The sequence below is a fragment of the Nothoprocta perdicaria genome, unplaced genomic scaffold (assembly GCF_003342845.1).
Source record: "Nothoprocta perdicaria isolate Ctin4 unplaced genomic scaffold, notPer1 scaffold_147, whole genome shotgun sequence".
Taxonomy (NCBI): domain Eukaryota; kingdom Metazoa; phylum Chordata; class Aves; order Tinamiformes; family Tinamidae; genus Nothoprocta; species Nothoprocta perdicaria.
Genome location: NW_020454616.1, coordinates 1423859 through 1445183, shown reverse-complemented (window position 1 = coordinate 1445183; position 21325 = coordinate 1423859). Strand labels below are relative to the sequence as shown.

General features: G+C 42.2%; 1 protein-coding gene across 2 annotated transcripts in view; it reads right to left on the bottom strand.

The window, feature by feature from the left end:
- Positions 1 to 21325, bottom strand: part of PIGN (phosphatidylinositol glycan anchor biosynthesis class N) — an 83429-nt gene that overhangs the window by 3247 nt on the left and 58857 nt on the right. For both annotated transcript variants that reach the window (XM_026034562.1, XM_026034561.1), the window contains 9 exons: positions 18001 to 18109; positions 14992 to 15094; positions 13095 to 13197; positions 11073 to 11159; positions 8306 to 8361; positions 7741 to 7816; positions 6377 to 6450; positions 4410 to 4452; positions 3523 to 3575 (listed from right to left, as the gene is read on the bottom strand). In XM_026034562.1, the coding sequence (XP_025890347.1) occupies positions 3523 to 3575; positions 4410 to 4452; positions 6377 to 6450; positions 7741 to 7816; positions 8306 to 8361; positions 11073 to 11159; positions 13095 to 13197; positions 14992 to 15094; positions 18001 to 18109 (704 nt within the window). The remainder of the gene's footprint in view (positions 1 to 3522; positions 3576 to 4409; positions 4453 to 6376; positions 6451 to 7740; positions 7817 to 8305; positions 8362 to 11072; positions 11160 to 13094; positions 13198 to 14991; positions 15095 to 18000; positions 18110 to 21325) is intronic.

The following is a 21325-nucleotide window of genomic DNA, read 5'->3' as shown; positions in this document are numbered from 1 at the left end:
AGATACATCTTCAAAGCTACAAGTATTTCTGTAAAGAAGTTTTTAAGCTATAGAAATGTTGATTTTAATGACAAAGAAGCAGAAATTAGCTATTCCATTTGCCTGTTATTCAAAAATAGAAGAATCTGTTGGAACAAACTTCTTAAGATCACGCACCACAAATGGACATATCAAAGATACTAGGAAGACTGTGTTACTATTTTTATAATATTTATAAATATATTTATTATAATTTTAAGGCTGGATACTTTCTAGTGAATATAATGCAGCTTATGGTGACCCCAAGATGTGTAGGGTAAGAGGAGCACAGTAAGGTTAGCAGACCTCTGAAGCTTGTCTAAGGGGCCTCTCCAAGGTTATGACCCTGTTCTTATATCAAAGCAAATGAAAAACACTCTCTGAAAACAAATTCAAGTTGACTTTGGTACCACAATTGAGCAAGATGAATAAAAAGTTCCTAAGAGGGCACAGATAAATATGGTAGTGGGTAATTTACTGAAATACGGGACCCGATGGTGCCTTCATCATTTGCTGAGAGTGACTGAATGGATTTGATGGTACTCAGCATTTCAGCAGCAATCTGGAAGCAGAGGGCAAAGTAGAAATCTCTTTAGGTTCAAAGACAACACTGAAGTGTTAAGGCTGCAATGCATCTGAGAGAATAAGGACACCATGTTAATGTAGATATGCGGTATGGCAGAATGAGATGTAAAGCCAGGAAGTAGGGGACAAAATTATGAAATGGGAACACAAGAGTTGAGTAAAGAAGAAAGACTTCCATGTGATGAAAGAAGTCAACAGGGCAAGAGAACACCAGCACACCATAAAACAGCAGTGAAGTCCTTATCCTTCCTGAGGTATTTAAAATCATCTCTGACATTAGAAGTTCTGAACACTTGCATTGAAATACTCAAGTGTTGTCCAGTGAGCTTGTCCTATTGAACTTGCACATAGGAGAGAGGACATAAAAGGGCTTTGAAGCCTATTATTTACAAAATCCAGAAAAATCTGTCAACGGAAGCAGCAACAAAAGGAAAAATGCACCATAAGCTTTCCAAATACAGCACATATATCCCTGGAATCAAGCAGATTTCAGACAACTGAATCTTTCAAACTTCACTAGGCAAATTGCTGCTTTTTCAGTGGACTGGTAACCACTAATGCCAAACAAACCCTGATAACTACACTCCCCAGCCCCCCCCCCCCAACTGCTTCCTATCCAAAGGCTGAGAGAGCTGGGYCTGTTCAGCCTGGAGAAGAGGAGGCTGAGGGGGGACCTGATCAGCGTGTATAAATACCTCAAGGGAGGCAGTAAGGAGGAGGGGGGCGGCCTCTTATAGGACTAGAGGAAATGGCTTCAAACTGAAGCATCGGAAGTTCCACAGGAACTTAAGGAAGCATTTCTTCACTGTGAGGGTGACAAAGCACTGGAACAGGCTGCCCAGAGAGGTTATGGAGTCTCCTTCTTTGGAGATCTTTAAAACCCGCTTGGATGCAGCCCTGTGCCACGTGCTCTAGGTGACCCTGCGTGAGCAGGGGGGTTGGACTCGATGACCTCTGAGGTCCCTTCCAACCTTCGGCATCCTATGATCCTATGATCTGTGTCACAAAAAGAAGAAAAGGTGGCAGCAGCAAATCTGTCCCTAAGGGCACCCCAATTCGGCGCTCCCTGACATTTCATACTGGCTTTGCTGAGATACAAGTGGTCAGGGAGAGGGAGGCAGAATCATTTCCTGCACTGACTCAGTCCCTCTCAGGTCTTTTGGCAACACCTAAAAGGTCAACTGAGTAAGAATATTTTCAGGACTTGCTGCCAAAGCAATAGCAGACAACAGGAACGCCGCAGAACTGTCACAGCAGCGGTAGCAAGAGGACAGGAAAGAGCCACTTCAGTGCCTGTCTCCCACTAGGAGCTGCCCACCAACCTATAAAATGCTCCTCTTCCCCCTTGGGAACGCACAAAATATCTTCTCCTGTTGTCTGCTACTGTTGCAGACCACAACAGGATCAAACAGCAGAGAACTGCTCCTATCTGAAGGTGCAGGGGTCAAAACGCTGCTTGCGTGAGGCAAGGTGCTGCCTTCAGCCTCACCTGCTTTCCTTTGCAACCAAGAAAGCTCTGCTTCATACACATGTTTTACAGACATATCAAGTATGTAAGAACTAGAAACAATGGAAGTGGCTACGTGGAGCACACTCCAGAATGCAGTGACAACAAATTTAAGGCTGCCTGAGCATTGTGAGCTAGCACATTATAAATTGGCCACAAATTACTTTTTCAAGAGGACCTTTTCAGAGCTTTCTTCAGGGCACAGAGCGTGCACACGGAGAAGAGAATTACCCTGGTGCAGAGCTGGCTTCCCTGCAAGCCTTGGGAACAAGGCACACTTCCAGTTGAAACACATCCAAGAATGTACCATGACTATAAATCACTATGCTACAGAGAGGAAGCTGGTGGTTATCTGTAAGAGCTTTTATTTTTGCTTGCTAACTCGCAACTAGAAAGCTTCTTGTCAAGCAGAAGAGAACATTTCTGGGTCTTTCATATCCATATTAATCTACGTAGGAATTCAAATAAGCAGAGGATGAGGCCGCTTGCTTTACCAAAAGCTGCATTTCCGACTGGGAGCTTCCACAAGGCAGCCACAAGCGGGATGTGCTCCCTCACAAAGGAAGAGGCGCAGAGGACCTGTCTGTGTGGGGGTATGTGTGTGTACACACGCACCCACCACAGGCAACGCAGAGCAAACACAACATTAATATTAACCACGGGTCACCATTCCGCTTTGGCTTAAGCAACAGTTTCAGGTGACCTGGCTGGCCGTGTTAACAACAACATGTGCTCTCCCAACCCGCCTGCAGAGTATGGCTGATTTCTGCAGGTCAGGGAAGGCAAAGCCAAGACGTGTAGTCTCTGTCACCCTGGCAGAGGCAAAAATAAAACAGCAGAACTGCAATGCTACCCTCAGACCTTTACTATGGAGGCTAGAGGGGCTCATCATGCAAACTGGACATATATTTGTTATAGCTGTGATTGCCATGTTTAAACATTACGGATTTACTCTCCTCCAGCGGAGGCTGGAAAATGGCATAGGTCTTGCTAGATACCAACACACTTGCACGAGCCTCATTAATTCACAGGGGATCACATGTGGAGGCTTAAGTAGATTCAAGGCAATTAGCAATTCTGATAACTTATGATTTTAGCAGAAATTAAAAGTAATTAAGATGCAAAACAGTAATTAAAATACATTGTGTAATTACTGTTCTTTAGAAAGCAAACAAATAGTACTGTTTTTCTTGACATCATAAATCCATTACTTATTTCATGCCACTCTAGCACAAATTTAAGACACTAGTTTTAAGTTTGGGCATGTGCATGTGTTTTAACTCCTGTGACCCTTACTCAAGCATTTGATTAGGGAGAGTAATTGCAAAAAATTACAAGAGTACTAAGTAGATAAACAACATTATTAACCTATGAGCACTTTGAAAATGCAGCGAAGGCAAAAAATACTGTACCTTGTTCCAATATCGAGCCAGCTTCCATAATCTTTAACCAAAAAGAAAAAGTGCTGGGAAATAAAACACAAAATTAAAAGCAATGTTTGCAGGTTGTTTACTTGAAGTTTTTAATTCTTCACATAGAAAAAGGGCAAGTCCTTTCCAGGAATGCTTGTTTGGATCAAAGTGAGGAATATTCTAGGAGTGAGAAATACGTTTGATGTCGCATTGAACACGAACGGCTACGGAGGGATTAAGTTCTGTCAAGGGGTTTTTTGCAAGAAGCACAAAAGATTATCAGCACAGAACCGTTTCAGGAAGAAAAGTCCTTTTCCTATGCTACTTACAAAAAAAAATCAGCAGATTTTTTAGATCAGTAGATCAATAGACAAATGAATCCTTATTTGGTTTTGTACCTGCTGCTTTTCCTATAAGCTTAGATCCATAAATCACACTGTAGAATCAACTCACATCAGGAATAGTTACTCCACAGAGTTGAAACTAAAGCAGTTCATACAAAGGGAGAACACCAACTCTACCTGGTAATTTTGAAACGTTCCTGTGTATTTTGTGATACCATGGGGCACTGCTGGCTGGGCTGAAGGTAGCTGGAGGGGGCACTGAGGACATTCTTTTAATCATATGAAAAATGGGGAATGAGAACTTAAAGAATCAGAAAGTGAAGTAATAAGAACACTGCCTCTTCAGAAGCCATTAACTACATAAAATTCAGAGTGGCAATTGGAGGAGTTTTATCTCTAAATTATGCCAGAATTCTGACTCAATTCAGTGCCCTAGTTCTGAAAACTTTGAAGTCTGAAACAAATTCAGCTCTTCCCACATGGAATTAGGGGAGTTCTCTGCTTCTTGATCTCATTTGAGCAGAACACACAAGAGCAGCTTACCAGAGCCATCACGTCTGAAATCACAAGAACAATGAGGAAAAGGCTGCAAGAGAAACAGAAAAGAACCAGACCATCAACTGTTACTCACGGCCACAGACAATTACAAAGCTTGCTAAAACCCATTAAGAAATTAATATTATACGAGTTCTTTTCAATCACTCAGGTGTGTGTGTCACTGTAGCACAGAAAGTTAAGACAGATGACCAGAGCGTTTGGTGCTTGTCAGGCAGCTTGGCAGCTCTTCAATTAGCCACTCTGCTTGAAAAAGCCATTTTTAATTAAAAGAGTTCCAGTTTTGCAACAGAGAAGCCTAACACAAGTCACTGACCAGAAAACAAGAGCAGCATCCCAAAGGCTGGGTGCTAGGCATGCTTTTAATTCACATCAACAACCTAGTGCTACAAACCAGACCTGTCCAGCAGGTAGCACCCCGTCCTGACACAGGGAGCTTATGTGCTGAATAAGTCAAATACAGCTGATGTAGAAGCTTCAGGACGGACTCTAGTGGGACCAAAACTGCTTTTGTATATGCAGATACCTGAGCTGATCAGCCCTATTCTGACAGCCTGGCTGGCTAGGAGGCTAAGCAAGGGAGAGCCTCCCATCCAGACCCTTGGGTGCCTCCAGCTGCTCCAGGAATGTGGGGCTCCAGGAATGTGGCTCCTGGCATTGTGGAGCATGTGCCCAGAGGCAGGGTTCTTGCTGGCAGACTGCAGGTTACTTCAGGAAAGCCCCAAAGCTGTTTTTTTTTTTCCCCCTATTACCTTAATTTGCTTTTCATTAAAATACATAAAGCTTAAACTACATGAAAGTAGTTGCCATGAACTGCTTAAAACTAGTTTCTATGTTAATGGCACTGAAACAACGCTGCCAACAGCTGACCCATTAACAGGAAAGTCTTTAAGCATAATACAGCTCATTTACCAGTACCATCAAAAAGTAGGTGGACTGTGTGTGTGCTTGTGTATGCGTGTGTGTGGTTCTTAATGTCCCACTGCAGCTCTGTGTGAGGGTGTCCGGGGTGACACTCGTACTTGATGTCACCGGATGGGAAAGCTGTAGCTTCAGATACTGCTAAATCATTAGTAACTAAGGATGCAACAACCCTACTGTTTCTCAGACTTGCTGAAAGTCTCATACGTGCTCCAACTGTGTGTGCCTTTCAGACAGGACACCGCAGTACTGGAGGGCTGTGTAATGCTCAGTCAGAGGGCTGTTGTAACCAGCAAGCTCTACGGACATTACAGAATATTCCCCATGACAGAATATTCCCCATGAGTGGCAAAAAACCCTAAATTTCATAGAAGGAGGGGGAGTTTGGGAACAATTTGTCCAAATTACAAAAATCTGTGTTTTGGTCCCCTCAGCTGTAGAAGGAGCATCCTCCCTCATGGCATCATCCCCAATCCTACATGAGAAACAGAGGATCAACCATGTCCTCTGGCCCACCGAAAGGGCCAGGGAGGCGTAACAGCTTTATCTGGGCACTAACAAATTGCCACAGAAAAGCACAGAGCCTCCTTTTTTTTCCCTTCCCCTTTCCCTCCAACTCTGTTTGTGGTGAGGTCAGTGTTACTAAATTGGTTAGATTACAAATGGGTTATTTAAAATAATCATACTGTAGGCAGACGTGCAATATAAAACAAAAATCAAATTTTAAATTCTGCTCATTTTTCTACATTAAGGAAAAAAAGGTGTCCCTGCTGCGTATTGTCAACAGAGAATATTAAATAGCTGATTGTTTCAGACAGGGCCAACACTTCCATTTATACTCATTTATTACTCAGCAAAGGATTCCTGAGCTTGCAAAAACAACACAAACCCTGAACAATAATATCAAATAAAAGTAACAGTATGATCTCTTAGTTGTTTTGCTTTATTATAATAAGACTGAAATTGGACAACTACGAATTCTGGCAAAATAGATTTGAAACCCTAACAATGTAGAAATACAGCATTTACTATACCTTTTAGAAGAAAGTTGTGTGGTGACTTGGACAGCTTCAAAAGCACATGATACCAAAACAAATGGGATTACAACCTGTTTAAAACACAAAGTATATTTTAGTTTCCAACCACATTTATAAAACAACCTGGAAGGCTGACGAAACATTTTCACCCTTTCAAAACTATCAGGAAATGTTTATGGTGCGAAAATAAAAATATTGGCAAGTAAAGCTTGCAAATCATTTTGTAGGAAAATGAATAAAAAAGAAAAACAAAAAACTTCCATGGTCATGGCTGAACTGCAGTGAAACAAACCATGCAGCAATGAGAAAAAGGATAATTAAACCACACTCATGATCCTCACTTCATTTATCCATTTTTGCATTGTTAATAAATACTTCAAAAAGGGCTAGAACACAGAACTGGCCAGGCCCAATATCTCACACGGCAGGCTGCAGAACTCCAAGCATACTGAGGCAATCGCAGCTCAGCCACAAATATCTAAATATAGATTATATTCTGCAGCACAACGGCAACACTGCTCCTCCAAAACCAAGTTAAGCAAATACAAATAGATCTGTGAATTTAAACAAACAAACAAAAACACTATGCTAGAAATAGTTTCTTTCTAACTTCAGCCTGCTTTCTCGGGGACAGAAGAAGGAGAAACAGAGGTAAGAAATGTAATTTGGCAATAATCCATAAACTCGGTGTCTCTCCTCTGTGCTGTGCTCCTCAAATACTCAATACCTGGTACTCAAATACCAGGAAGGAGCTCCCACTCCTTGCCTGAAAACACAAAGTGCATCTCAATCTCTAGCAACTAACAAGGTATTAACAAGCTATGAAAAATCATCAAAAATACTGTTCACTCTAGAATGACAAACTAGTCGTTCTGACATTCACAGCCTGTACTTAACGCACAAAGACGAAGCTAATTCTACATATATATGCTATACATACAGATATATACACACACTATAGGTGTATAGCTGTATGTGTGTGTATATATATACACACACACACACACACACAAACACTATATATACAACTACATGTATATATAGTTTTCCTCAGTGCTTTTGTAGCTATTACAGCACGGGAAAATTTATTGTTTGTTAAATAATTTTTGCAACACTCACAATTGCTTTTGAAATACAATAGGCCATTTATATTTTCTATACACTTCAGCCTTTCTCTTATGGGAAGTCAGAAAGGTCTATTCAGAAACACCACTAAGGCTGAAAGCTACACACGTGATCGAGTGAGTTAATGAATCTCAATTATATAAATATAGCTGCTTGTAAATTGCAAGGTAACAACTATGTGCACGATGTGCCATTTATTAAACAGTTTGTCACAAAATTTCACCAAGATTCCTCACCTTCAGCACAAGCAAGCCTCCCATCATGAAGGGACTGAACACTGTCAGGAAGCAATAGACAGAAGCCGGATCGAAACTAGAGAAGCATGAAAAAGGCATTACAACTTATCTGTGAAACAGCATTTTCCATTAAAAAAAAAAGGGGGAAAGAAAGGTTATTTAGTTTCTCCTGAAGCTCACATTATGCATATAATATTTCTAAGCAAGACTTCCAAATTCCTCATGTCTTGCCCAAGTTCTAAATGAGCAAGGGCTCATTTCTCCACCTCCCTTTCCTTTTCCTGCAGCTTTTCTCTATCTGTGCCTTGTGAGGCACCTGCTGCCGGGGAGCCCCTGAACTGCCAAGAAGCTCCCATGGAAAATGGAGACGACTAAGTCATGGACAAGCTCTGGCTCCTAGGAACAGGCTACAGGCAGCACAAATGCAAGGAGTTGCTACTCCACCGACCCACTCTTACAATACTGTTGCCCTGCTTTTGCTAACCAAATCTACATTCAGCACACTCACTGTAGAAAGGTTTTCTTTTGCACCCTGCTGCTTTTCAAATGAATGAATAAAATTTACCTGTTAACAGATGCGATGTTGCCAGTGCCAAAAAAGGCTGTCACTATGAAGAAAACCTAGATGTATTTAAGGAAAACAGACCATGGAAAGTTGCAGCAGAACAAAAACATTCTCTCTGTTCCATTGCAGTTTGCTTTCAAACTCCTGCCATGAAGCTACAAGAGGCTGGCCCACTATTATAGCTCTGCACTTTAGAAACACAAAATATTTGACAGGGAGGGAGGACCTGTTCAGGGTTTTAGAGCCCATCTCCAAGGCTCTGCTGGAGGGATGCAACTGGTTTGTCGCAGGCTCCGAGCCAGGCTGGAGTTACTGGGACAAGGATCCCCGTTGCACTTCCCACACACTCATGTCACGTGGTCCTGCACCCCATCGATGGTGTCGCTGGGGAACCAGCCAGGGAAGAGGTCAGTGGCTAAGAAACAAGAGTCAAGGGTTTTTTACACTGTCCCTCCCATAGTTTTCTTGCCCAAAAGTTGTTCTGTCCATTGCAACAGATGATTCATGATTATTATGATCTTCACTGTGAGGGTGCCAGAGCCCTGGCACAGGCTGCCCAGGGAGGTTGTGGAGTCTCCTTCTCTGGAGATCTCCCAGACCCACCTGGATGAGACCCTGTGTCCCGTGTTCTGGGTGTCCCTGCTGGAGCAGGGGGTTGGACTTAGATGAGCTCTAGAGGCCCCTTCCAACCTCAACCATCCTGTGAGTCTGCTATTCTGTGATTATTCCCTACGTGGGGTGGGAGGATGATTCTGGCAGGATCTGGACAGCACCAAGTTTTTATAAACCTACCCTTCTCACATCAGGATAACCCGTGCTGCTCTGTGAGCCCGGGAAAGGTGCAGGATGGTATCTCCCTACCTCCGGAGCTCACCAGCGCCCATATCAGCTCACATCCTTCTGCCAGCAGTGAGTTTAGATTCTCTTTTGCTTGAGACAGAAGTTTGGACGGTGATGATGGCTCCTGCCTTTACAGCTCCCTCTGGTCCTTCCCACAGCCTGGCCATAGCTTCTTCCATAGGATCCCTAAGGTCTCTGCATAAACAGTTTGCTGTCAACTCTACAGTAGAAGAGTTGAGATTCTGCTTGCAGTATTTTGGAAGGATTAGGCCAGCAAAACTAAAGAAATTATAGCTCCCAAGTGTACCACATCATTCCAAGTTTAGTAACAGCAATCTAGCAACATAGCACAATTCTGCCAGTTAAGATTTATAAGAAAGACAATTCTGCAATGAACGAAAAAAAAGAAAAGCCCGGTAGCACATAGGTCATGTGGAGCAGCCTTACCAAGACACTAAGCACATGAAACCAGCATCTTCTCTGGAAAACTGTGCTATAAGACCCTTCAGCAGAAGCTGACTCTCGGGTCCTAAATGGGAATGGTGGCATAGTCGTGTTAAGAGACACAGTTTACAGGGTCATTGTTGCAATGTGACTGCTCCAGGAGAGAAGACTTCCCTTTTAGCACAACTATTTCTAATTGTTAAACATTTTGTAAATGTAAAAAATCCTCCTGAGCTGAGTTTGATGTGCCTGGTCTCAGTAAAACACAAGTGTTTTTCAGGAGCTTAACAGAACATATTTAGGTATTTTACATTAAGTTGGCATAAAAGAAGGACTATGTTGAAGCTGAAAAAAAATCTTTTTTTTTTTTTTTTGTTACAGTTTTTAGGGTCTGACAAATAATGAGAGCTTTAGCAATTTTTGCTTTTTCTTTTTTCTTTAAATATGTATATAGCAAAATGGAAGACTTTTCTGCAAGGTGTTTTAGTTGCTTTTGGGGGATACTCCAAAGCAAACACCTATATTCAGCACCTAGCAGAGCATTTTTTCATCTTCTTTAGCTCTAAACTTCATTTTTAATAAGGTAGCAGTTTCACCTCTTCTTTTGTAAGGACGTTTTCCAGGCTTTTTCAGGCTGTATTCAGACCACTCCTGCCCCGGCTCCCGCTCTGCCAAACCTACCTACACAAGAAACCCTTCTGTTCCAGACTTGCTCATAATTTCTCTCCCACTTACATACCCATTACCCTTGTTGCCAAATCACTGTCACCTAACTGCAATTACATGATGAGAGAGAAAAATGGGATGATTAAGCCTTTACAGTATTAAAAGAAAAAAAAAAAGTCATTAACAGCAATTTCAGTTTGAGAAAGGTAAAATAACTGTTATGTTAGTGAACAAACAGACAGACAACACCCCCCACCCTAGCCAGAAGCATTTCTGACAGTGAAAACAACCTATGCTATGAATAACAGTGGCACAGATCCTGGGAACACGTCTCCATGGGTCTGCAGTAACCTCCCTCCTCCTCCTCTCACCCAATCCATTGGCCACGGTCACTGCCTGCCCCATGGCTTTTTCTTCCTAACAAGCAGTCATATGCTGAAATGAGAAAATGTGAATAATTTTAATATCACCTCTTCTAAACAGTCCGTGAAGGCTGAATGAGTTCCCTCCAGACAAAATGCAATAAAACCACACTGAAAATGGGTCCCCTTAGAAGAATATGACTATAGTGATCATAAGAGACCAAATTGTTCAGAGTGGTCTTGGAGCCAGGCCTCAAAGCTGTGCGGTTTGTACAGCATCACTGCATCAAACACCTTAACACCAGAAGGTCACGGTCTTCTGAGCAACATGAGTCAAATTATGTTGACCAGAGGACCCCAGTTTCTGCTTCCACCCACTACCAGACTTCTGGTTTCAGCACCTTTTGAAAGGAGTCCATCTTCTCGCTGGAACACAGCGACCAGCAAAAGGATACAAAGAAAAAAGACCTGCGGACGTCATCCAAGTGGAGCTGCCGAAACTGGCTTATATCCGTCGGGCAGGAGAAGCTGAAAACAGCAAGCTGGAAAAACAGAGAGGAAATCAATACCTAATATCAACTGCAGGATTTTGATATAAGCACTGCATTTTTACTGGAATGAATGAGAAATAAACCTACTTCCCCATCAATTGATATTAGAGTGGCATCCTGGTAAGAACTGCAAATCTTTCCTCTATTTTCATTATACTTTAATGAACCAGTCAGAAGGATAATACAAGCGAGATGATCAAATGAACACAGCAGAGTTTCTGCTGTTGTCTGCACTACAGAAGTTCTTCTATGCTTTAGATTTATCAGCTTTCTTTCATCATAAATATTCCGCCTACGCACACACACTTCCACTGTTCACATGAGCATGTGTATAAAAACCCACAGCAATAAATGACTACAATTATCCTCAGCTGACTTATGCTGTGAATGAGAACACTAAAATATTCTCCATCTCCTTCACTCAGTTCTTAACATGACATCCCTTGATCTGAAGGGAAATCATCTTCGTGGAGTTTAAGCGGCCAATGAACTTTTCACTGGGGAAAATTAAAAAACGAGTAATAGATTTTCAATACTGTCAACATTTTAATTAAAAGCAAACTCATATCAGAGAACTGAGCTGGATTCTCAAATTAAAAATTTTCTTTGGGGCAGGTATCAGCAGCCGTTTTGGAGATGATTTTTTCTAATCAAAAAAGGTGGGTGGGATTGAGCACTATCAGTCTTTCCATTTCCAAACAAAACAAAGCTCAGGAGACATACAGGGAGGGACAGCAGAAAACTTCATCACAGCTCACTTGTGTCCTTTGCATTTGGTTCATCAGGGCTTCAGAACTGTCCTAGTCCTATACATAATATTCACCTTCAGTAGAATTTTGTTTTTAAACAGGTTAAATATTAGATAGACCTCTATGAGGCAGGCAAGTAGCAGAGATGCCTTGTCAGAATATGCAAAGGGTCGAAGTAGGTCCCAGAGAAGGAAATGAAGCCTCGAGATGCCTACGCTCTGCTAGAATCCCCCGTTGCTTCCATGGTCTCACACTAAGGACACATTATTTCACATTCACGTTCCTCTTATGACATTTAAGATGCTTCAAAACGTGCCCACGTGAAATACCTTAAGTATATGCAACAATGCCCCTTACAAGCAGCTCCGCTGCATCCCAGTGGAGCAGCCAGGGGCTCCGTGACCTGCACCAACAGCAGCACATTTGGGAGAAGGAGCAAAGCAGAGCGCAGCAATCCCTGCCCGGCTCAGCCCAGCCACAGAGCAAGCCCTTTGGTGCTAACCAACTTAGAAGCAGGAACCACAGCACATTAAACCACTGGCCTAGCCTCAGAGCCAAGTGGCAACATCAGCAAAACGGGCTTTGAACAGTACATTCAATCTCCAATCTCCACCTGCATTGCTACCTGTTCCAAAACTCCCTCTCCAGGCAAACCCACCAAGGTATTACTTCCAGCTCAGTCTCTGGCTATCTGGCTGTCCAAACAGAAATAGAGAGAGAGAGTGGTAGGGCTAAGTCAAACAAGATTTCTGGCATTTCCTATGGGTCTTTTCAGTCTCTTACAAGCACATTTGTGACTCTTCTATCAGACGCGCAGAAAGTACAGCAATATTGTACTTAATTTAAACAGGGTTGTTATAACTTACTCTGAAGCAGCATGACACTCAAAGAACAGAGCTTTGTAGTCTACAGGATACACAGCTAAGTCAAACCGATTTCCTGCTTTCTCAGGAATGGCTCTGGTGAGGAACATCTTCAATAAAATCTCATATAAATCTCTTTTACAAGGTCACATTCCCATTTTATAACAGATCTGATAGTGGCTTTCCAAACTCAAAAGAAGGAACTGCAAAGTGTTGTGCTATGAAAACCACTGAGACTATTTATTGTACCTCAATGAAAAGACAATAAAGCTGATAGTTATATTTGTATTAGATTAATTATCTGCAGTGGTTACCTTTGGTTTGAGTGAAAGACCGTAGTGCTGCAGCGCTTCTTGCTCCATATTTATCCACACAAACATCAAACCAGACAGCACCAGTGGAAAGAGAGCTTCATATCTGAACAACAACATAGTTAAATCACAGCACGTGCAGTCACCAAAAAACATTTAACACCAAATACTTTTTTTCTTTCTTACTTTTTTTCTTTCTTTTTCTTTTTTCTTTCTTTTTTCTTTCTTATGTGACATACCCAAGAGCTGACACCACCCTCCTCCCTTCTGTGCCCATTTCTGAGGTATTTCTACACTTCACTGGTGCAGTTTAAAGACACACAAAGATTAAGTGGTAGATGCAGAAGAGACAGAGGCTGCTTCAGCTTTGGTCAATTCGTACTTTGGATGCTGGCCATTCACACTGCCTTAGTGCAATGATTAGTTTTAACAAAAATCAGACCAAACAAAAAGGAAGAGGATAAAGAAAAAAAAATATGATTTTCTGCAAAACAGAAAATTCTATAGTCAGAACTACTTGAAAGTGAGCACAGGAGGTGCAGTCCAGCTCAACAAGGCAATCAGCAAGGGTCCCTCTTCGGGGTCCAAGCGCAAACTTATCCTGCTGATCTCAATCCAGCTCCAGGAGAGAGGCAGCCCTTGTGGTAAAACGAGCATCCCATTCCACCAAACAACCCTTTTCTTCCCTACGTGCTTTCCTGCATCTCCAAGACTGTGCCAAGCTACGCTCTAATCAAGGCAGCTCTGCTACCCGAGACGCTAGATCCCTAATACTGGAGTCACTCGTTTCACCTAGAGCACCTGGCAAAGACTAACAAGATTTTAATATTGTAGGATAATCTGTTATTTTTTTCTGAACACGCTGCAGGATGACAGGAGAGAGCTGGCAGCATTCAGGTGGTGTGGTGCATGTTCACAGCACAGACAGGGAGATTATCAGCCTCAGAGAGGGCAACATCCACGCTGCCCAGGAGCCAAGACAGACTACGAAGGTTGAATCTAAGACTGTTTGGGTGGACAGGGGTACAATTAGGGCCAAAATCTTAATGGAGAAGTGGGGGGAAGGGGAATACAGATGGAAAGGAAAAAGAAATTTTAAAAAAGGGAGAGAGTCAAAAATGCTTCATGCAAAATGAATACATCCTCAAAGGGAAGCTATTGCTAAGTGTCTGCTGCAATGTATTTTATTCCACTTAGTTTTCCAGTATAATTAAATCCAAAGGAGAAGTGGGAGGTGAGGGGGAAGGAATGGTTCCTATTATGCTCTGAAGACCTACTGAGTTTGGAAAATAAAACATGGGATTGGCTCACACTGTTTTCTTCAGTCTTTAACCCTGGGGAATTGCCTTTTTATGTGAAAAGGAGCAAGTCCTGTTCTTCATGCATGTCTAACATCCCTTTGGAAAAAAATAATAAAATAAATAAACCCACCTCCCATGAAAATATCTCCTTGAAGAAAATTATCCCTCATTTTAGGGCTGTTTCCTACAGGGTGCCATTTAAGGCATAGTTAGATGCAAATGCTGAGCAGCTGAGAGACAGAAGTTATTTCTTTTTGTTTGTGAGCAGAAAAACATGTACCAAAACAACAAAAGATACAAATTAAAACAGATTTCATTATTTTGGTACAAGGCTGCTTGAATACATATCCTTCCAACCACTGCCTGATCCAGCTGAAAGGAATGTCAACAAAATAGAGTGCTTATAATACAGGCATAACCTTGGAAGCTCTCCTGAAATTTTATTTAGCAAGCTAAATAACCAGATAAACGCTGAGCCTTCAATTGTGGCAAGCTTTATGTCTTTAATAGAAATATTTATGAGATTCAGCAGACAATTTCACAGTTAGCCCCTGATTTTCCTATTTGAGACCAACACACACAGAGAAACCGAAAGGTACCCGGTGCTGAGGAGCAGGTAGATGGCCATGAGGGAGAGCAGCACGCTCAGCAGTCGCTGGAAGAGCAACGTGGGGCTCAGTAAAGGCAGCACTGAGGAAGCAACTGCAACACAAGAAGAGATTTGTCAGTCACTACATGCAGAACATTTCACCCTCAGCAACCACCCATCAGTCTTCAAAGCTTAGCGTTTTATGCATATTGAAATTCAAATCTGGACATATATGCCCCTATTTTGAGAAGTTACTTTACCTACAGAAAGCCAAGTGTTCAGAAAGTTTAATATTTATCAAAAGTAACTTTGGGAAAGAAAAAAATATAAATTATCTTCTCTATGATATTAATTCCCTGGCTATCTAGCCCACTGGCATTATAACTTCTCAGGAACCGCTATGTCCTTCAAATAATTCAGACAGCAATAGCCCCCTAAAACAGTTAAACTCGACATGTTCAACAGGAGCCTGAGAAACACTTACCATGGCTTTCAGGGCCATGGAACTTTTATTGAGCAATTTTATTTGATCTCTTTATATAGTGAGATGACAAATAATTTGGGTATGATGCTTCAATGTGCTACAGTCCCCCTCACATTACTGAATCACTCAGTCTGCATCACCAGTAAATCATAATTAATAATTACCTGAATCAGTAATAAAACTAAAATACGTAGGAAGGGCATTGTTTGGTTGTGCTTCTTTTTTTTGACATAACATAGGTCTGCAGTAGTACAGACCTATTAAACATCTAAAGACCTCCATGTTTCTGGCAGACTTACGCAAACCTCTCTATGCGACTCCTGTCCATGGTTATAACATTAAGGTCCTCAAAATTTGTCACATGCTGAAGATAGATTTCTGCTGATGAAAAAGTGTGGTTGAAATATAAGGTATAGATACTTAAAAATATCTGCTAACATAAAAAAAAGAAGCTTCTGAAGATCATGGGAAGCAGCTGGAATCACACTGACCACTGGGTTTGTCTCTTTTCTGGTATGTTGCACTGCAGCAGCCACACAGCGCCGCAGCTAAGGCCAGTTCTTTCCACAGGCCTTAGAAGAACACAAGCCCAGCTCACTTGCCTGGGTCTCCAAAGAGCACACCTTCTTTAAAACGCTCTTTTAGGCTTACATTAAAACTTTATGCAAGGTGGCCTTCGTATTTGTCAGAATGAATAGCCGAGAAGGGAAAAACAACTAGTTAAAATATCACAAGTGTCAATCCTAGCTTATCAATAAGTACTGAATAACTGTGTATTTGTAATAACTTAAAAATATAAATTTACTGTGATAAAAAATGTGGGTTAAGTAACTGTGCTATTCTTCCAAAACTCTCTTCCAGAAACAGGTAAAGAGAAATCTCACCCATGTGCAATGGTGATAAGCTTGAGAAAGCCACATTCAGACCCTGTTATCACGTCATGTTTGTGGTAGGTGCTAGTTTGTTGTTAGGCTAGTGACAAGGTTTATCTTTCCAACAGGAGTATCAAGGACATCCTGTTAGATACCTAAGTTTTCACCTGCCTTGCTGTGCAGCTTCAACAAATTGTGTAAAGCTGCTTCAACAAATGCATAAAGCTCCTACCTTGGTTACCATACAAATGATTACTTCTAGTCTGAAGGATTTTGCTAAAATATTCAATTTCAATAGAAATATCACCCAGAGCAAAGAGAATTTCCCATGTACACTTTCCTCAACTCTTGATTACTCTTACTGCCCAAGTCATTTCTTGGCTGAAAAATATTTCTCTCCGACCATTACACGGAAGGGAAAACTAATCTTTACCCTCAATCCCTATGATAGCAAGCCACGCAGGACATCATTGACTCCAGGGGCTTTTCAAGCCGCAAGGAATTCAGGCACACAGAGATCACCACGTAGCTGAGCAGGCTACCAAGAGCCAGGAGAGGATAGTGGTGCTGCAAAATGCCCCAGAGGAAAGGAAGTGGGGAGGAGAGCCCTCCCTGTGCACAGGCTAACCACAGTCCCATTAATCTTCAGCTTGTTTCCTCACTCAAAAGCAAGATTGCTAAAACTAACAAGCACTGCTCAAATGAAGGCAGAGCCTCCGCTTCAGGAATGTATGCAATATGTATGGCCTCCAGCAGCCAGATAACAAGAGTCCTAATTCTGCCATTAAAAAGAATGTTTAAATATGCTAGCTTTGAATTGCAGCAAAGAGATGCTATGAAATCATAAAGGGGAGATGTTTAGGTCTAAATACCTCACATTGCAAAATTAGCCAGGGATAAATAATGTGCAACATTTTCTAATAGAGCCCTGCAGGACTGTTTTAGAGACGAAATACCGAAGGTTTTCTTTTACTGTATTTCATTTTCTCAGTGATACTTATATCTACTCTGTTTAACTATCATAAGATTTTCATTTAGAAGGGTTAAAATCCATGGGTTTACTTTTTTTTTTTTCCTTTAATAAAGTTTCCAACAGCTAGCAGACCTGCCTCAATTCCAGATCACAAATATTTTGTGCTGCAGCTCTGAAGAGCACGTCGATACAGCAAGAGTCTCTGCCATTAGCTGTGACTTCAGTCTTTATTGAAAAGTAGGAGTAATTTTGCTCACTTCCCTGTGTTTGACTAGTTTGCTCAAGGAATATCCCAGACTGTCTTTCTTTGGATTCAAATGAAGCAAAAATCGAATTTGCCATTTGTACCATTGCCATGTACCATTTTATCCCATGTATCTCAAAGGGATCTTTGAGATATTCAAAATATTAAAAAGTAAAGATAAAGCTACTTTTAAATCAAAGTTGTTCACTTATTATAAGCTTACAGAGAAGTAATATTTTAGAAGACTATTACATTCATTAGAAAAAAAGAACAGAAAAGAAAGATGGCGAGCACATCTAAAAACCAACAGGAATAAAATAAAAAGTGCAGGATGGATGAGATGTTAATACAAGGTCTATCCCCATCTCCACTCCCCCTGAAAAGACATAAGACTCCCCCCAAACCCAATGCTCAGCATACAGGTTTGGGAGAGGTGGGGATCTTACCTAGAGTTGCCCAGCTAATAATCTGGTTGAATACTGGCAGTCCCTGCTTGCTCTGAAGACTGCTATGCGTACTGCTCACGACGTACGTTGAAAGTGCAATGCTCAACATCTAGGAGGAATAAATCTCACAATGAAACACAGAAGCAGCACAGCGAAACTCAGCCATGCCATATTAAATATGTAAACTGCTTTTTCAGAGTTGCATAAACCCCTTATCTGAATCAATACAAGAGAAATGGGAAGAGAATGAGAACACCTGGGGAGGCTCTCTGATGTGTAAGTGAAACAATTATGGATTTTTTTGATTGTTTTTTATTTTTTTCCAGACTTTATGCTGTTTTAAAATCACTTGAACAAGTGTCCTGGATCACCGACCTGAAATGCTATGTCCTTTTCCAAAAGTGGTTCCTTGAACACTCACGTAAGTCAGAAAAAACACATGCCCCAACTTTATGGCTTTTACAAACATCTCCTGAAATAAAGTTGCCTTTTCTCTAGCATTTCTTAATGGACAGACACACACACAAACATATTTATTTCAGGTTTGCAACATATTGCAAAGATCCAGGAACAAAAGGAGCGGAGCTAAGAAAAAGGGGCTCCTCAGGACTAACTCAAGAGACAGCCCTCCCTCACCGGGTAGCTGCAAAACAACCTCAGCAAAAAAGCCCCACTCTGCTCAGTGCCCTCCTGCTTAACCAGTCCAGTCGCTGCCGTGGCCCCTCCACACGCACTGACATTGAGCGGCACCTGCTCCGGGAACAACATCCAAGATCTGCGAAGCACCCGCCCTGATAGCCCCGCAGGGAAAATGGTGCAAGACCCACCGTCACTTCCAACATCAGCTGGACTAGATACGCAGCAGGTTTGGAATATTCTTTCTGTGCCCTAACCCCATGGGTTTGACGTGGGTCCCCACTATGGCCCAGCATTAACAGCCAATGGAAACAGCGGAATTTTTGGCAGCGCCACAAGAGCCGGACACCATCTGTGAAACTGGAAATGGTGACACAAACTGATGTTTTACTCCAGCAAAAAATGGTGTACACTAAACACCACTGCTACCTGGCTGACAAATTAGAAACAGCTCATCTTTGGACGCAATGCTGTGCCACTGGATGCCACCCTGTGCCCCGTGCTCTGGGTGTGCCTGCTGGAGCAGGGGGTTGGACTGGACGATCTCTAGAGGTCCCTTCCAGCCTCAACCATCCTGTGATTCTGTCTTCACCATTCCTGGAGCCTTAACGACTTTTCAAAGATAAAAATGACGTTAGCCAAAAGACAACGCTTTCTCTCCTGGCTACAGGACACAAAACTCAGCCAAAAGTATTATTTCTGCTTTAGTTATGTTAACAAAAAATGGGACAAACTGCTGGCAATTTGGAGAAGCTATGAGGGAGTAGCTGGTATCTTCTGCTTCAAGCAACAGTAACTTGTATCAAAACTACAAAAGTCAGTCTAAGAGTAACTGAAGTTACTGTAACAGAAATGTTGGTGAAAACACAAAGTTGCTTAAGTTTCTATTTTTCTGTTTCCATTTTTGATCATTTTTTTTTTTTGGGATCAAGTTCTCTGGTTGTCTGCAACATTTTTTATGCTGGAAATCTGTAATATTAGGCACAAGGCCTAATCAGCAAATTAATATCTGTAAATGGTCTCTCAGATCACTAGCTTTGCAGCTCGTACTCCTCCGCCAAGCAGTAAGCTCTGGTGCATCCCTGGAGAAACCAACACAAACATAGAGTCCAGGACTGGACATAGGGAATTAGCTCCTCTGGGGAGAATAAAATGAGAACTGCCATTATTTCTGCCTACTCAGAGAGTCTCTGCCAACTGGGAGGAAGCTGGTGGAGCCTTTTGCCCACCTTAGCACAAGTGACAAGCACAAGTGACCAGCAGGCTCAAACTGCAGAGTGAGACAGGGAGGTTTCTCATCACGGTTCCACCTCCCTATAAATTGCCTCAAGGCTGGAGGTGGAGCTCTGACACACATCGTATGGAGAAGGAACTGCTGTGGGTTGTTTGTTATTTGTGTGGGGCCAACCTCCCCTTTCTCTTAATGCCCTGGGCCCGTAGCAGCCCCCAGGCTTCACCCCCAGGAAAGCAGGTCCTGAGAGAAGGTGCACAGCACAGGAAAACAAAACAACACACCCAACTGTGAGGGAGTGAAGCCCCCTTGCCAGCGCTACACCACAATCTCAGCAAGAGGGCACAGAAACAGAGTATTTAGGAAATACAAGAGAGGTGAGTAAATAGGTTTGGAAATTCTTTGGATCTTGGGTTTCTGAGGGCACAATCCCTTGAACTACTTCAGCATGGGCACTATGTAGGTGCTGCCAAACAGCAGCAGGACGTGAAAGCAGAGAAGAATCATGGCCAAATGCCAAAATGCTCAGCCGGAGCCCGGGTTTCCTTGTGTCAAAAAGGGGAGTAATTCAGCCTTGTTCCTCACCAGGTAAGGGGAGGTGGTGCTACCATGGCATCTTTGCCAATTCTCAGGTGAAAAGGGCCCATGTGAGCAAGAGAGTAGAAAACAGATGTTCTCTGAAGAGAGGAAAGATCTTCACAAGCACTGGAAAAAGTCTACGCAATGCAAACTCCTCTCTTGCCCTGACAGGAGTGAAAAGGGAAGTGTCACTATTTAAGTGCAATTCAAGAAAAAAACGCAGGCAACCAGACAGAACTGCTTGAATCTCCTGGAAACATTATCTGATTTCTTCTATGAAAGTCCATCTCACCCAAAACGAGCAGGTGAAGGCACTTGAGATCCTGTCAAATGAAAGATTCAGAAGAGGATGCCTGCACAGAGACACTGCCAGAATGAGGAGGGAAATGATTTTTAAAAAGCAGCAGGGGCATCCTGGTCAGAGAAGTTTAGAGAAAACAACAGTTTCTTTCCCTGAAAAATAATTAAAAAAGGCAAAAACCAGGGGAGATTCCTATTCCACGGCACAATTTAAGGTGCTTTGTTTTCTTTTTTTTTTTTGCCCAGAGCTGAGCCTATAAAAGAGGTCAGCTGAGGGGCTAAGAGAATCCCAAGATGTGCCCCCAAGACCATCGCTGAAGAGACATGATGTTTTCCCTCCTACTTCAGCCAGTACTTGTCAGGAAAAGAGGACCCACTGCAGAAGGCACCGCCGCAGATTTAGCCATCTTCTCACTCCCCACAACGAAGACCCTCAAACCCCCAATCTCACTTTTTCCTATGTAGGAACCACGTATCAGATAAAAGCGTAAACTTTTTACAACTGCCTCCTAAGAGGACGTATCTGGGAGGTGAGAGATCTGTTGCTAAGAATCCCCCTGTCAGATGCAGAGCAGGAAC